Genomic DNA, 17,007 nt, shown 5'->3' with positions numbered 1-17,007 from the left:
TTACATGGAAATAGCCCTATAGGCATATTGTCTGGAGACATACTCTTTACTCATAAATTAGCATGATAAATGACAAGTAAAAAATTAAAAAAATTAAAGATAAACATGTTTAGTTGATAGGCCTATAATAAAGACAACTTATGACAGACGTCTGATTGTGTGTACATGAAAAACATGACCGCAACATCAGAAAATGTATCAATATAGAACATGCACTTACCTGTGCAAAATAAAGATTGAGCAGACACAGAGTGAAAAACTGGAGGCATACTGGAAAACAGTACAAAAGCCAGTAAGGCAAAGGCTGCAACTGGTTTGCTTGGACAACGTTCTTGAAGTAGAATGAAAATAATGTAGTCCTTAGCGCTGACCACAGTAAACAGAGAAAAAGAAAGACACTCTGGTAGCTGAAGCGCTTGTGTCCATAACGCAAAATGAGCCAAAGTTGCAAGTAAACAAACACAAAAAGCAGCGAATATAGGATGTTATACACAATGGTGAGTCCGAGCTCCACAGACGGAGGAAACGCAGCTCGAATCGGTTCATCACTTGAGTCCGTTACAGACGTGAAAACACTTAAGCTGACCTGGTTTTCTTTCAACAACATAGCGAATGGATAAGTGTAACAACGACTGAAATAAGCATATCTAATGTTTCATTCAAGCTTTTGATGTATTTTCCCCGAATTTTGTAAAAATATATAAAATAAAAATAGATAAATAGATAGATAGACGTCCACTCAAAGCCAAAAGCTCGAGCTTGATAAAACTACACTACCTAACTAACCATCTACCTACAGAAATCCGAGGGTTAGCGACAGAACGGATGACTTTACAGCTATAGATATAAAACAGACAAACAAGAAAACCCTCCAGTCTCTGCAAAGCAGCTCATCTGTGCAAAAAAACAACTCAAGAAAAAAAGGGCCGTGAAGCAGGGAGAGATCAGCTGAGTGAAGCTGCAGTTTAGGGCCCGCCTCCTGACCAATAAGATGCAGCCTTGAACTAGCGCTCTTCTAACGCCATCTTGGCTCCCTTTTGATCACATATTGCCTTGAAATCACTGAAATGCCTCGCATTAGAACCACAATGATGTCCATTTTCAGTCGATATCCGCTTATCTATATCACTCTCCACCCACTATTTCATCATTGGTCAGTATGGTACCCAACCTCCAGAATACTTCTTTGTGATTGGCTTGCAGTGATGTCAGCTCTAAAAGTGCAGCCCTCTTAATTTTCGATTGGCTGTGAACTTCTTTAAAGAAATCCAACACTCTGATTGGCTAGTTAGCTGGGACACAGGAAGATAAAACAACCAAACGTTCTAGCGGTCCTCGTTCGCTTGGGTAGTTTAGCTACATAATTTCACAAAAAGCAAGTAAAAAAACAGCTCGTTACCAGGTCGTGTAAATTGTCGAAAAGTTAGTTATATAAAATGCTTCTGCAATGTATTAATAGAGTGCCCATATCGGGGTTATGGAATTTAAATGGTCCTTGTCTGGCTACGTTAGCTAGATAGCTGACTAGTGTAGCCAACGGTATGCCATAACAGAGCTAGCCAGCTTGCATCATCGAAAGTATTGCAGTCATCGCTACTAGATTTTGTCAGTTCAATTTAACTACATGTTAGGCTCGAGCCTTCATCGACCATGGCATGGTTCATATGTGTCGTCATACTTTTGCTATGCTCAAAAAGTGAGCAATGCACAACTGGAAATGCCTCAAAACTAATTGAGCACACAGCTGACCATTTTTTCGAGAAAATGCAATCAGGAAAGACGTCTTTTATATACTTTGGAAACCAAGGTAAGTATCATTAACAGGTGAGAAAAATATGAGCCACCAAGATGCCCTGTAGACTTGCCGGTGGACATATTGCACTGAATACTCTTAACAGTTGCAGTTTACGACCGTTGCTCAGGTAGGGACATTAATCTCCCCAAAGTGTCTGGCAGGCCCGGGTTCAAGACTTGCAAGGGGCGTTGCACTGGCACCATTTACTACATTGGTGTCAGGAGTTGGATGGCACGCTTGAGGCCCTCGGAGAGGCGCACGTGAGGGATTTAGTATGTAACGAACGGCGATAGTGCAAACCTGAGTCTCAACTCGCAGGCAAGCTCGCTAGCCACTGCTCTAACAGGGTTAACTCACAGATTGCAATGAGCCTACCTAGGCATGGGTTAATCAAATACTAAATAGTATTGTAATGACCCTAGTTAATAATCGCCATACCACCTTCCCCAATGGGGGATTATATCCTTATTGGAGTTGTGGCTACTGGTTAGGGCATGCCTGTGGGGTTCGCTGCCCGCTAGTTACCTCGTGCCATTCCCTTGTTTCATTACAGTATGTTTGCCATTTGTAGTGCAGTTTAATAATGTAGTGAATAACACAATAATTGTGTTTACTATTAACGTTGGTACCTTCTATTATTATAATATATATATTATATTTCCATCTCTTTTTCTTTTTGATTACCAGTCAATCCAACCATATGTCTCTTCATTGAACAGCTGGAGAAGTCTGCTGACGCACTAGAAGATTATGGTATTTCAGTTGCTACGGTAACCAACACATCTTTATCCCTTGTCTTACTCAAAGCACCACTGTGGCTTTTGCTGAGTCAATGTTGCACAAGGAGAAATTTGATATTGATGGGAACCTTGGGTGATTATATACTTTAATATCTGTCTTTCAAAATAGTTTTATTTTGATGTCACTGGAGTGCTGGATTGTTTGAGAACACCGCATGTTGTTGATTCTACTTGCAAATTGGACCAACTTTCGTTGTTCATTCCACAACAAATAAGACAAAATTGGCACTGGCATATTGTTATTATAAGAAATGGTATGGGTTTTTGAAAGGACTGTATAGTTGTCGGCTGTAGTATGCATTGCTGGCTGCCAAAGAGCTCCTTTTAGAGACCCAGAGTGCAGGTATTTTCTTTGACCACTTTGATCAGTTTTGCACTGCAATTACACTTATGTGAAGGTTTGTTTACTTTGCTCTATGTTTGAAATTAATTGTTTTCAATGCCTATGCATGTTTGCAGGTAAATTGTACTGATGAACACATAGCAAAGTACTGCACTGGAGAGAAGCTGATGAAAAAAGTGTATTTGTTCAGGTATGTATTGTATATCCATTGTGGATCTTAAGCAGCTTGATTTAATCTTGTGCTAACAGTACATGCATATTACACATATACAATGTGATTTTAAAACACAGCTTATGGTTTGAGATGAGCAGATGTTTCTGACAAAAATGAACAATAAACTATTCTATTATCTATGTTGTCTTGCAGGGGTGGCAATGTCCTGAAGAGCTTCGACACTGACACAGTCTTCGACGTGAACGCCATAGTGTCTCACGTTCTCTTGTGAGTACAGAGTTTGTAAACATTGCCCCTAAACACTGATACAGGGTTCGATCTTGTATGACCTCTATAGTGGTTAAAGGGGCAATCAGCAGTTGCTTGCTACATCCATTTTTGGACATTTGTAAACATTTATGATACAGTATGTACCCATTGATTCTTGAAGAATATAACTTAGAAATGCCTCATGAGCTTAGTTTAACTGTCATACCCCATCAGAACCCAAATAAGCTTATATTCCAATGTTTGTAAACAAACACTGTGTAGCATCAAAACATGGTTAAAACTATAATTGTGATATCCTGACTATGAATTTGAGTGATTAAAACGATACAGTGCATTCGGAAAGTATTCAGACCTCTTGATTTTTTCCACATTTTGTTACATTACAGCCTTATTCTAAAATGGAGTAAAAACCTTTGGCAGCGATTACAGCCTCGACATTTACATTTTAGTCATTTAGCAGACGCTCTTATCCAGAGCGACTGTAAGCGCTTGAGAGGATCTGCAGAGAAGAATGGGAGAAACTCCCCAAATACAAGTGTGCCAAGCTTATAGCGTCATACCCAAGATGTGTGCATACATCTTGGGTATGACGCTATAAGCTTGGCACACCTGTATTTGGGGAGTTTCTCCCATTCTTCTCTGCAGATCCTCTCAAGCGCTGTCAGGTTGGATGGGGAGCGTCTCTGCACAGCTATTTTCAGGTCTCTCCAGAGATGTTCAATGGGGTTCAAGTCCGGGCTCTGGCTGGGTCCCTCAAGGACTTGGCCTGAAGCCACTCCTGCGTTGTCTTGGCTGTGTGCTTCGGGTCGTTGTCCTGTTGGAAGGTGAACCTTCACCCCAGTCTGAGGTCCTAACCTGCTCCAGAGCACTTTTCATCAAGGATCTCTCTGTACTTTGCTCCATTCATCTTTGCCTTGATCCTGACTAGTCTCCCAGTCCCTGCCGCTGAAAAACATCCCCACAGCATGATGCTGCCACCACCATGCTTCACCGTAGGGATGGTGCCAGGTTTCCTCCAGAAATGATGCTTGGCATTCAGGCCAAAGAGTTCATTCTTAGTTTCATCACACCAGATAATCTTGTTTCTCATGGTCAGAGAGTCCTTTAGGTGCCTTTTGGCAAACTCTAAGTGGGCTGTCATGTGCCTTTTTACTGAGGAGTGGCTTCCATCTGGCCACTCTACCAGAAAGGCCTGATGGTTGGAGTGCTACAGAGATGGTTGTCCTTCTGGAAGGTTCTCCCATCTCCACAGAGGAACTCTGGAGCTCTGACAGAGTGACCATCTGGTTCTTGGTTACCTCCCTCCCTGGTTAGGCCCTTCTCCCCCCGATTGCTCAGTTTGGCTGGGCGTTCCAAACTTCTTCCACTTGGAGGCCACTATGTTCTTGGGGACCTTCAATGCTGCAGACATTTTTTGGTACCCTTCCCCAGATCTGTGCCTCGACACAATCCTGTCTCGGAGCTCTACAGACAATTCCTTCGACCTCATGGCTTGGTTTTTGCTCTGACGTGCAGTGTCAACTGTGGGACCTTATATAGACAGGTGTGTGCCTTTCCAAATCATGTCCAATCAATTGAATTTACCACAGGTGAACTCTAATCAAGTTGTAGAAACATCTCAAGGATTATCAATGGAAACGGGATGCACCGGAGCTCAATTTCAAGTCTCATAGCAAAGGGTCTGAATACTCATGTAAATAAGGTATTTCTGTTTTATATTTTTTTATACATTTGCAAACATTTCTAAGCCTGTTTTCGCTTTGTTATGGGGTATTGTGTGTAGATTGAGATTTTAAAAAATTCAATCCATTTTAGAATACGGCTGTAACGTAACAAAAAGGGGTCTGAATACTTTCCGAATGCACTGTAAGTTGGTTTTTAGGGGCAGTTGCTCTTTAATTCAACATGTATGATATAGAGTACACCGACAAATGACCATACCGTTTTAAATTTGTGTGTACATAATGAATAGAAACTCCCACACACTATGCTTGCAAAGTCTGTTATTGATTGTGCTATTTTGTGACGCACATTCAATAAATTATACCCTTTGAAAGCACAGTGTGAAGGGACTTTTTATTCATTTTAACTATTGTTTTGCATGTAATACACCGACAAGCAACCTGTAGGATGGAGTAAATCTTGAGTACTGTTGCACAATGGAACAATAACATGTACGAGTGCATTTCACTCATTTGTGTACAGTGACCTGCTCGGCGAGGGCATTTATTTATTAGAATGGCCATATATTATTTGGATTCATCTATCTGTGACCTGTCCCCCTCTCAGCACTGTGCTTTTTGATGAGGTGAGGTACGTCCATACAATTGCTGAGCTACAGTCAGTGGAGAGGGCAGCTAAAGGCAAGGCTGACATTGTGCTAGGCCACGTCCAGGTGTTGGGCTTACCAGGTAAGGTCCAGTCTCCCACACTACCTTAATAGGTTAATAATAAGAAAATAAACCACAAGGGGTGCATCTCAATTAGTCTGAGGTTTCCTCACTCCTCATCTCAGAGGGCATATTGCTTTCACCCAGCCTGGGTTTTCAGATGACTCCAGATTTAAAAGAAATCCAGTTTAGACTATTGAATTGTAGCCAAGGGTGAAAGTAGTTTTCATACATCATACATTCCTTTCTATCTGAATTATTTTGCTATTCAACCCCTTGGTTCCATTTTAGTGCATCCTAACACTTTGTACCGACTTCTCTGAGTTGTTTTGTCATTCGGTGTAACCTTCACGTCCCTGTTCTGTCATTCTATCCAGAGCACCGGGCGTTGATGGAGACAGCGTTTGTGTACGGAGCCAAGTACCAGTTTGTGCTGACCACAGGAGGCCCAGTGCTGACGAACATGGGGTCAGTGTTCTTCCATCCGTAGCCCCCTCGGGATCCCCATCCAAGCCAAAGAGGCCACCTCTGCCCAGTCACAAGATAAAGCTGGGTTGTGTTCAGTAGGGAACAGCGTGGCAAAACATTTTCCAAAGGAAAATAGGCTTGGGCAGTATACAGTGTATACCGGAGTATTTGGAAATGGCCATGGGATGTTTTTTCAATACCGTTGAAGTGTTTTTATAAATTTAAATATTTGTTGCTACTTTTTAAGTAAATACCTGCAGTTTTTTTTATTATGGCCATTTATTAAGTTTACCGGTAATCCACAGTCACGTGGTGTTTATTTACAAGCACACAACGATGAGAGACCGGAGTCTTGTGTGTCACTTACTGTCCGTTTACACTATACAAGCGGCACTCCTCATGTGGGTGCTAGCAAGCAAGCTAGGTAGTGCTATGTATTATCAGCCGTTGTCAGCCAATCCAGTAGAGGTTGGAAGTTATGGTGAGCTTCGTTTGGTCACTTGCGTCGCAATATCGCAGAGAATTTGAATCAACTTCAACTTTCCCCAACTTTAGTTCCACCCTGTTCAGCTCCCTCGCCCATGCTCGCATTGCTCAACGGTCCCCCAGCCCAGTCCGCTTCTCTCGCTTTCCTTCCATTGAAAGTGAATGGCTTCTGATGTTTCACCGGGCGATGCCACTTCCTAGTGGAAACGCAGAGTCACTGTTGTGTGCCAGGTGATCCATATAGTTGCAGTATGTAATTCACAACCATTTGCCAACTAGATATCTTATAACTATTACATAACTGCTCTGCAGTTGTGTATTTGGTTTGATAACTTAGTAGTTATCTAGCTGGTTAGCTTCTTTCAAAATCAAGCTTTGCTTGGTAACAACAGAGAATCCCGTCCTGGGTCAAGAGCCTTGCTGTCTAATATTTGTTTTGTGAGTAGCATTTTTTTAGTTACTTGTAAAACTTTATGAGCTGGGTTGTCTGTCCTGCAAATAGTGTGTCAGAGACTGTATAAGATGTTCGCAATGTGCTCACTAGCATTTAGCTAGCATTCGCTATGGGAATTTACATATACTTGTTAGCATTGCTAACCTTCAGATTACAGAGGCTCAGTGGGGTTTGAAAATAGTGTCCCTTGTGTTCAGTGTCTGTATTACCGAAATATCCCGGGATGGCACAATGTCATACCTTCATAACGACCATCTGGATAACACCCAAGCCTAATGGAAAACAAAAATCTTTGTTTTATTGGTCAAATACAGGATGTACCTCCCCCTTTCACTCTTGTTTCAAACTGTTTTCTCTCTACTGAACACAAACGTGATGAAACAGTGTATTAAAGAATATGCATTTGAAACATCATAACCTCTTCTGTATGAAATGTGAAAAACTGATAATAACCCTGGATGATATACGTAGATGCCCATGTGATATGCATGGAATGTATGACCAAATGGGTCTGCACCATGACAAGGTAACTAGAATCCTGTTTCTAGATATCTAAGGCTTAGACTATTGCTCAACTCCCAAATGACCCCTAGACATTTTGTGTAGATCTGAAAGTTTGGATATGTTACCCGGAGCCATTGATAGTCTAAATGGACTTTTCCCAATGTTGCTTACACTTCTCATTCTTTCAGATCACACAAAAGGGTAGGTGCCTGGACACAATTTAGAATTCGGCATATTACAACTATTGGTGTCATCTTCCTCTTGTGCCATATTGCAGGGTGGAGGATCCTTCGTCTCTGACAGCAGGTCTGTGGTTCCTGCACTGTAAGGGTGTGTCCCAGTCCCAGCACTCAGACCCCTGTCCACACACGGCCCTAAGGAGGGCGCTCACCACCCTCCACATCTACACCTTCCTCCAGCTGATGGAAGCCCCACTGGTGGTGAGAAGCCAGGTTGCCCAGTCTCAAATCAGTCCCTACTCCCTAGCTGGTGGTTGATTTCAGACTGAAAGCAAATACGGTAGCCATCCTCCCTCTGCCAGTCCCTGCTACAGTGTCTATGCTTCCCTTGTCTTTGAAGTGAATATATTGTTGACAACTTCAAAACAAGCAAATAAAACAGCCTTCATGCTAAGACAACAGTTTGATTAGCGATTCTTAGGCTACAGGCATACTACATGTATCCCTTGTTGGTGGAAGTGTAGTGATTTTGCTGCACATCTTTTTGTCAGTATTGTTCCTGTCTGTGACAAACCCATTCTCTACCGTCTGGGATTAAAAAAGTTTGTACAATTTAACTCTTTCTCTCCCTATCAGAGCGAAGCCTCGGTGGAGCCCTCAGAGGTAAAGGTTGTCCACAGCCACCTCCAGGTGCCCCTGCTCTTCCTCTTCTCCCAACCCCACACGGTGGCCCTTGACCGGGCCACGGCCCAAACTCTAGCCTGGACGCTGAGAGGCCAGGTGGGCCTGGTGCTCATCCACAGGTCAGTACCAGCAGAGGGCCATGACAACACTGGCTCATCCTACCTTTTGTTGGGTTGTGTTCATTTTTATTTTATTTGTTATTTAACCTTTATTTAACCAGGTAAGCCAGTTGAGAACAAGTTCTCATTTACAACTGCAACCTGGCCAAGATAAAGCAAAGCAGTGTGATAAAAACAACAACAGAGTTACATATGGAATAAACAAAACGTACAGTCAATAACACAATAGAAAATCTATATACAGTGTGTGCAAATTTAGAAAGTTATGGAGGTAAGGCAATAAATAGGCCATAGTGCAAAATAATTACAATTTAGTATTAACACTGGAGTGATAGATGTGCAGAAGATGATGTGCAAATAGAGAGACTGGGGTGCAAATGAGCAAAATAAATAATAATGTAAATAACAATATGGGGATGAGGTAGTTGGGTGGGCTAATTACAGATGGGCTGTGTACAGGTGCAGTGATCGGTAAGCTGCTCTGACAACTGATGCTTAAAGTTAGTGAGGGAGATGAGTGTCTCCAGCTTCAGAGATTTTTGCAGTTTGTTCCAGTTCTCTGCTGCAAATGACTGGAACGAACTGCAAAAATCTCTGAAGCTGGAGACACTTATCTAACAGACTGGGCAAGAGCAATGATTTCAAGCACCACCCTCCTTTTAAAGCTTCCAGTCTGTTATTCTAACTCAATCAGCATGACAGAGTGATCTCCAGCCTTGTGAACACTCTTACCTGTGTTAACAAGAGAATCACTGACGTGATGGCAGCTGGTCCTTTTGTGGCAGGGCTGAAATGCAGTGGAAATGTTTTTTGGGGATAAAGTTCATTTTCATGGCAAAGAGGGACTTTGCAATTAATTGCAATTCATCTGATCACTCTTCATGACATTCTGGAGTATATGCAAATTGCCATCATCAAAACTGAGGCAGCAGACTTTGTGAAAATTAGTATTTGTGTCATTCTCAACTTTTGACCACGACTGTATACCTATGCAATCCTTTCAGATCTACTTGAAGTGACCATTGAATTAACATGACTAAACTGACCATTCTTTCCTATCTGTGGCAGAGAGAGTCCTGATGTAAAAATCCCACTGGAATACAATGCTGCTTATAAACTACCAGGAGAGGTGAGTCCTTTTTATTATTTAGCAAGTTACATAAATGGCTTTATAGAAAGAAATCTATTTCTCCCAACTAAATATTATTTGATGGCCATACCACCAGACTTAGTTAGTGAGCTCCAAAAGTATTGGAACAGTGACAAATTTTTTGTTTTGGCTCTGTACTCCAGCATTTTGGAATGAAATGATCCAATGACTATGAGGTTAAAGTGCAGACTGTCTGCTTTAATTTGAGGGGATTTTCATCCATATCGGGTGAACCGTTTAGAAATTACAGCACTTTTTATACATTGTCCCCCCCATTTTTAGGGGACCAAATTCATGTTCATAGCATGCAATGTCTACATCAAGCTTGTGACTCTACACGTTTGTTGGATGCATTTGCTGTTTGTGTTGGTTGTTATTTAGATTACTTTGTGCCCTATAGAAAATAATGGATAAATAATCTCACTTTTATTGTAAATAAGAATATAATATTTTTTCTAAACACTTCTACATTAATGTGGATGCTACCAAGATTACGGATAATCCTGAATGAATTGTGAATAATGATTAGTGAGAAAGTTAGACGCACAAATATCATACCCCCAAGACATCTCACCGCTTAGGAAATCAATATTTGGTGGAATAACCCTGATTTTCAATCACAGCTTTCATGCGTCTTGGCATGCTCTCCACCAGTCTTTCATATTGATGTTGGGTGACTTTATGCCACTCCTGGTGCAAAAATTCAAGCAGCTCGGCTTTGTTTGATGGCTTGTGACCATCCATCTTCCTCTTGATCACATTCCAGAAGTTTTCAATGGGGTTCAGGTCTGGAGATTGGGCTGGCCATGACAGGGTCTTGATCTGGTGGTCCTCCATCCACACCTTGATTGACCTGGCTGTGTGGCATGGCGCATTGTCCTGCTGGAAAAAGCAATCCTCAGAGTTGGGGAACAATGTCAGAGCAAAAGGAAGCAAGGTTTCTTCCAGGACAACCTTGTACGTGGCTTGATTCATGCGTCCTTCACAAAGACAAATCTGCCCAATTCCAGCCTTGCTGAAGCACCCCCAGATCATCACCGATCCTCCACCAAATTTCACAGTGGGTGTGAGACACTGTGGCTTGTAGGCCTCTCCAGGTCTCCGTCTAACCATTAGACAACCAGGTGTTGGGCAAAGCTGAAAATTGGACTCATCAGAGAAGATGACCAATTCCAGTCCTCTATGGTCCAATCCTTATGGTCTTTTGCAAACCTCAGCCTGGCTCTTCTTTGCTTCTCATTGACTTCAGCCCTGCCCCTAGGAGCCTGTTTTCAAACCGTCCTCGCCGTGCACTTCACCCCAGCTGCCGTTTGCCATTCTTTTGGTAGGTCACTTGATGTCATCCTACGGTTGTTGAGTGACATTCAAATGAGTTGGCGGTCATCCCGGTCAGTAGAGTCGTTTTCGCCCTCTGCCGGTCTGTAGCTTTGTTGTCCCCAATGTCTGCTGCTTGACCTTGTTCTTATGAACCGCCGTCTTTGACATTTTAAGGATGGAAGCAACCTGACGCTCACTGTATTCCTCTGCCAGTAAAGCCAGAATTGAACACTTCTTTTCCTCACTCAAAACTTTCCTTTTCAACTCTTTTGGCATGGTCAATAGTTATTTTTTGATTAATATTACTTTTGAGGTACTATTAGCACTGTTTTTGCCATGCAGCTGGTCCTATTGCAAGCGGATAGTGATGACCACAGCAGTGTTTTTTATACTTTCCTAGTTAAATAACATTTGGTTCAGGTGATCACCTAATCGGTACCTAATTCAGTAGAATGAGGTGTGCCTGTGTTGGAATTCAACAGACACTGGAATGCAATGGCTATCATACATGTTGAGATGCTGATTTTAAAGAAACATTTGCAGTGGTCTCTTAATTTTTTCCAGAGCTGTATATTGATTGATGTTTATTGTCCTTCAAGGATAAATTATTTCCACTGCTCAAAAGTTACATACAATTACACACTAACCATATGCTGTGTTTGTCAGGGTTCAGAGGTCAAGTACCTGATTCTGAACAACCTAGAGGAGGTTATCGACCTGTTCAGAGATGAGAGTACTCCGGAGGAGGCGGAGGAGGAGGACGATGAAAATTGGGCCACTCTTGGTAAGAAGGGGTCTTGTTGTAGATATATATATTTGTATTATTTCATTTTCCTTGTTTCAGGTCAACATCATAAACAAATTGTACGTATATTTTAATACCAACAAGAAACCAGATCACAGAAAACTAAATGGTGACCGTAAACAAACATTTTAATAATAATTAGAAATTCACTTTCAGTTCTCTGCTCTATACAATGTTTCATTACCCTAAACCCTTTTTTTTATATTACATTATTTTATTACATGAAATAAGAAGGGGTCTTGTAGAAACTTTTTTTTTTTTTTTTTTTTTTTTTCTCGGGGGGAATGGATCAGCTTAATATTGCAGATAGATTGTATCTTCTATCAATGTAATTGTCTGCATCACTTCCAATCCCCCATGTTTTTTAATTTTTTTGTATATATATATTCCCCTTTATTACTTTTCAACCCCACCATCCTTTCCCTACTTGGAGTAAATTAGTGAACAACAACGCCCAGGCCTCTACTTCCGGTCTATACTTACTATCTACACCTTATGGACAGAGTTAATTTTACAATAATTCTATATATATATTTATTTTTTATTTTTTTTTGCTCCTGAACTTCTTCTACTCTCAACCTCTCTGATCATTTTCATGATGTCCATCCGGTTTGCTTCTAAATGCCATATCTTTCTAACTGTGCTCTTTCCCAAAAGCTCCCAACATACAACCTATATACTTATTATGGACACAGTATGCTTACATTATTAGCTATCTTTGTTATTATTTGTTGTTATTTGTTATTAGTCCCATCCTTCAACTCTATTCAATACCTCACATCTATCTCTTAACACCATCCATATAGGATTTCTATTTGCCATATATATTTCAACCGTACTGTGATGTTTTACAAGAAACCAGATCACAGAAAACTAAATGGTGACCGTAAACAAACATTTTAATAATAATTAGAAATTCACTTTCAGTTCTCTGCTCTATACAATGTTTCATTACCCTAAACCCTTTTTTTTTTAATATTACATTATTTTATTACATTAAATAAGAAGGGGTCTTGTAGAAACTTGTCTAGCCCCTACTCCCTAGGCAGGTGTGTAGATAGAGGGTTGTGTATTAAATGAAATGTTGTATAGCACTCTGCTCCCACTGTATGACATTATTCTGTATATGTTGTATTTCTGGGCTGATTGGTTGACTGTTTCTTTGTCACTAGATGTGCTGGATGACGAGGTGGCAGAGTCTGTGTACAGAGACAGGGGCCAGAGTCTGGACATGGATGCTGTCACAGAACTCACTGCTGACACATTCCACAGCGCAGTGGCAGAGAGCGACCACACGGTAGTGCTGTTCTATGTGAAATGTGAGCATGTTGCTTTTATATCGTTCTGTATGAGGTTTTAAGGTGCAATCTGTTATTTATTTATCGCCTGTGGCCACAAGCTGAAATAAGGCTAGAATTAAAATGCGCACACACACAAAAAAAAAAATTTGTATTATAAAATGGACAACTTACACTTATCAAACTTACTATACCTACCAATCCTATCTTATGCTGTTTTATCTTGCTACTACTTCTACAAAATAAATCGGAGATTCACGGGAAGCCCATATTGGCAGCCAACATCCCTGGATGGCTTCCGGTTTCTCCATCTCTTAATCAGAAAAGATGAGAAACTCCATCCTCGTAGAATTCCCTCCTCACTCTCCTTTAAAAGTCAACCTTGCACCTCATCTCCATGTGCTTGTGGAACAGAAATAGTTTATTCTGCTTAGGCAGGTGCTGTTTGTGGTAGTGGAAACTGGCTATGTTTAGGGGCCAGGACTTTCAGTGAGTACAGTCCATTCAGTCCTTGCTCCTCATACTCCCAAGCCTTTCTTCTCTCCTCACTCTCTCTGAGGGTGTCTCTTACTGTCACACTATAGTAGTGAACCCTGCGCTCCATATACACAAGCCTGTATTTTTTTCTATAAAAAATGAAAAACTACAACTATACTGAAACTATCTTTGACTTTGACCATAATTAATTATTTGTTTATTTCTTTTTACTTCTAATCTAATGGGGTTTTCAAGCTATTGAACCTGGCATGTAAATGCGGGCAGGATATGTCGATGGTTAAAAAAGGCCTAGCTTGTGCATCACTATCACTAGCTAACTGGGAGAGAAAAAAATGGCTAGGTGGCTAACTTGATTAATCTTACATGTACTACTATGGTTAAAAAGCATTGGATTGGTTTAACATGGGCGAGAGCGTTTCCTTCCATGTTTTCTGCACCAGTCTTTGCACTTTTCCTTTTTTTAAATCCAAGTCACATTGAGATGAACTTTATAATTCAAACCTAACTTTAGCTCTCGAGAACCCAAGGCCATACAGTCAAAGTTCTCATTTGAACAATTGACCCCGTTGGGGCCAATGTGTAGAACTGTACTGACGCTCTGACGCACGTTAATAACCACCACATGCAATACGGTTTTGGAAACCTCCGAAATTATTTTACAAATACAAAAGATACACTTACTGTGTGTCTTTGTAACACGAAGGTGTTTTGTGTTGCACTTCCTGAGATAATGGAAACTCTGGAGGGGGAAAAAAAATATATGTATACAGTGGGGAGAACAAGTATTTGATACACTGCCGATTTTGCAGGTTTTCCTATTTACAAAGCATGTAGAGGTCTGTAATTTTTATCATAGGTACCCTTCAACTGTGAGAGATGGAATCTAAAACAAAAATCCAGAAAATAACATTGTATGATTTTTAAGTAATTAATTTGCTTTTTATTGCATGACATAAGTATTTGATACATCAGAAAAGCAGAACTTAATATTTGGTACAGAAACCTTTGTTTGCAATTACAGAGATCATACGTTTCCTGTAGGTCTTGACCGAGTTTGCACACACTGCAGCAGGGATTTTGGCCCACTCCTCCATACAGACCTTCTCCAGATCCTTCAGGTTTCGGGGCTGTCGCTGGGCAATACGGACTTTCAGCTACCTTCAAAGATTTTCTATTGGGTTCAAGTCTGGAGACTGGCTAGGCCACTCCAGGACCTTGAGATGCTTCTTACGGAGCCACTCCTTAGTTGCCCTGGCTGTGTGTTTCGGGTCGTTGTCATGCTGGAAGACCCAGCCACGACCCATCTTCAATGCTCTTACTGAGGGAAGGAGGTTGTTGGCCAAGATCTCGCAATACATGGCCCCATCCATCCTCCCCTCAATACAGTGCAGTCGTCCTGTCCCCTTTGCAGAAAAGCATCCCCAAAGAATGATGTTTCCACTTCCATGCTTCACGGTTGGGATGGTGTTCTTGGGGTTGTACTCATCCTTCTTCTTCCTCCAAACACGGCGAGTGGAGTTTAGACCAAAAAGCTCTATTTTTGTCTCATCAGACCACATGACCTTCTCCCATTCCTCCTCTGGATCATCCAGATGGTCATTGGCAAACTTCAGATGGGCCTGGACATGCGCTGGCTTGAGCAGGGGGACATTGCGTGCGCTGCAGGATTTTAATCCATGACGGCGTAGTGTGTTACTAATGGTTTTCTTTGAGACTGTGGTCCCAGCTCTCTTCAGGTCATTGACCAGGTCCTGCCGTGTAGTTCTGGGCTGGTCCCTCACCTTCCTCATGATCATTGATGCCCCACGAGGTGAGATCTTGCATGGAGCCCCAGACCGAGGGTGATTGACCGTCATCTTGAACTTCTTCCATTTTCTAATAATTGCGCCAACAGTTGTTGCCTTCTCACCAAGCTGCTTGCCTATTGACCTGTAGCCCATCCCAGCCCAGAATTTTATCCCTGATGTCCTTACACAGCTCTCTGGTCTTGGCCATTGTGGAGAGGTTGGAGTCTGTTTGATTGAGTGTGTGGACAGGTGTCTTTTATACAGGTAACGAGTTCAAACAGGTGCAGTTAATACAGGTAATGAGTGGAGAACAGGAGGGCTTCTTAAAGAAAAACTAACAGGTCTGTGAGAGCCAGAATTCTTACTGGTTTGTAGGTGATCAAATACTTATGTCATGCAATAAAATGCAAATTAATTACTTAAAAATCATACAATGTGATTTTCTGGATTTTTGTTTTAGATTCCGTCTCTCACAATTTAAGTGTACCTATGATAAAAATTACAGACCTCTACATGCTTTGTAAGTAGGAAAACCTGCAAAATCAGCAGTGTATCAAATACTTGTTCTCCCCACTGTATACAGTGAGGGGAAAAAGTATTTGATCCCCTGCTGATTTTGTACGTTTGCCCCTGACAAAGAAATGATCAGTCTATAATTGTAATGGTACGTTTATTTGAACAGTGAGAGACAGAATAACAACAAAAAAATCCAGAAAAACGCATCCCCACCATCAAACATGGAGGTGGAAACATTATGCTTTGGGGGTATTTTTCTGCTAAGGGGACAGGACAACTTCACCGCATCAAAGGGATGATGGACGGGGCAATGTACCGTCAAATCTTGGGTGAGAACCTCGTTCCCTCAGCCAGGGCATTGAAAATGGGTCGTGGATGGGTATTCCAGCATGACAATGACCCAAAACACACGGCCAAGGCAACAAAGGAGTGGCTCAAGAAGAAGCACATTAAGGTCCTGGAGTAGCCTAGCCAGTCTCCAGACCTTAATCCCATAGAAAATCTGTGGAGGGAGCTGAAGGTTCGAGTTGCCAAACGTCAGCCTCAACCTTAATGACTTGGAGAAGATCTGCAAAGAGGAGTGGGACAAAATCCCTCCTGAGATGTGTGCAAACCTGGTGGCCAACTACAAGAAACGTCTGACCTCTGTGATTGCCAACAAGGGTTTTGCCACCAAGTACTAAGTCATGTTTTGCAGAGGGGTCAAATACTTATTTCCTTCATTAAAATGCAAATCAATTTATAACATTTTTGACATGCGTTTTTCTTGATTTTTTTGTTATTTTATCTCTCACTGTTCAAATAAACCTACCATTAAAAGTATAGAGTGATCATGTCTTTGTCAGTGGGCAAATGTACACAATCAGTAGGGGATCAAAAACTTTTTTCCCTCACTGTATATATTTGGCTCGACGCCTTTACACACACTTACTGTTTAACCACTGAGGTTTATCTTTTGTATTTGTTATT

General features: G+C 41.4%; 2 protein-coding genes across 4 annotated transcripts in view; one reads left to right on the top strand and one right to left on the bottom strand.

Annotated features, from left to right (window-relative positions):
* gpr137c (G protein-coupled receptor 137c) overlaps nt 1–869 on the bottom strand; it is a 57,032-nt gene extending 56,163 nt beyond the window's left edge. Inside the window, exon 1 of the mRNA XM_041848313.2 lies at nt 221–869. Coding sequence (XP_041704247.2) covers nt 221–607 — 387 coding nt within the window. The 5' untranslated portion in view covers nt 608–869. The remainder of the gene's footprint in view (nt 1–220) is intronic.
* Nucleotides 870–1,306: 437 nt separating this feature from the next.
* Nucleotides 1,307–17,007, top strand: part of txndc16 (thioredoxin domain containing 16) — a 68,209-nt gene continuing 52,508 nt past the window's right edge. For 2 of the 3 annotated variants that reach the window (XR_005995389.2, XM_041848310.2), the window contains exons 1-11: nt 1,307–1,807; nt 2,483–2,565; nt 3,055–3,128; nt 3,306–3,380; nt 5,673–5,794; nt 6,151–6,241; nt 7,963–8,125; nt 8,501–8,667; nt 9,736–9,796; nt 11,801–11,918; nt 13,112–13,258. Coding sequence is in view for 2 of the 3 variants with exons in the window: in XM_041848310.2 (XP_041704244.2) it covers nt 1,651–1,807; nt 2,483–2,565; nt 3,055–3,128; nt 3,306–3,380; nt 5,673–5,794; nt 6,151–6,241; nt 7,963–8,125; nt 8,501–8,667; nt 9,736–9,796; nt 11,801–11,918; nt 13,112–13,258 (1,258 nt within the window). In the remaining variant the exon portion in view is untranslated. The remainder of the gene's footprint in view (nt 1,808–2,482; nt 2,566–3,054; nt 3,129–3,305; nt 3,381–5,672; nt 5,795–6,150; nt 6,242–7,962; nt 8,126–8,500; nt 8,668–9,735; nt 9,797–11,800; nt 11,919–13,111; nt 13,259–17,007) is intronic. The other variant, XM_041848312.2, reaches the window with a different exon arrangement.

The sequence above is a fragment of the Coregonus clupeaformis genome, chromosome 34, assembly GCF_020615455.1.
Source record: "Coregonus clupeaformis isolate EN_2021a chromosome 34, ASM2061545v1, whole genome shotgun sequence".
In the NCBI taxonomy this organism is placed as follows: Eukaryota; Metazoa; Chordata; class Actinopteri; order Salmoniformes; family Salmonidae; genus Coregonus; species Coregonus clupeaformis.
The sequence above is the reverse complement of the archived record's forward strand: the minus strand, read 5'-3'. Positions and strand labels throughout refer to the sequence as shown.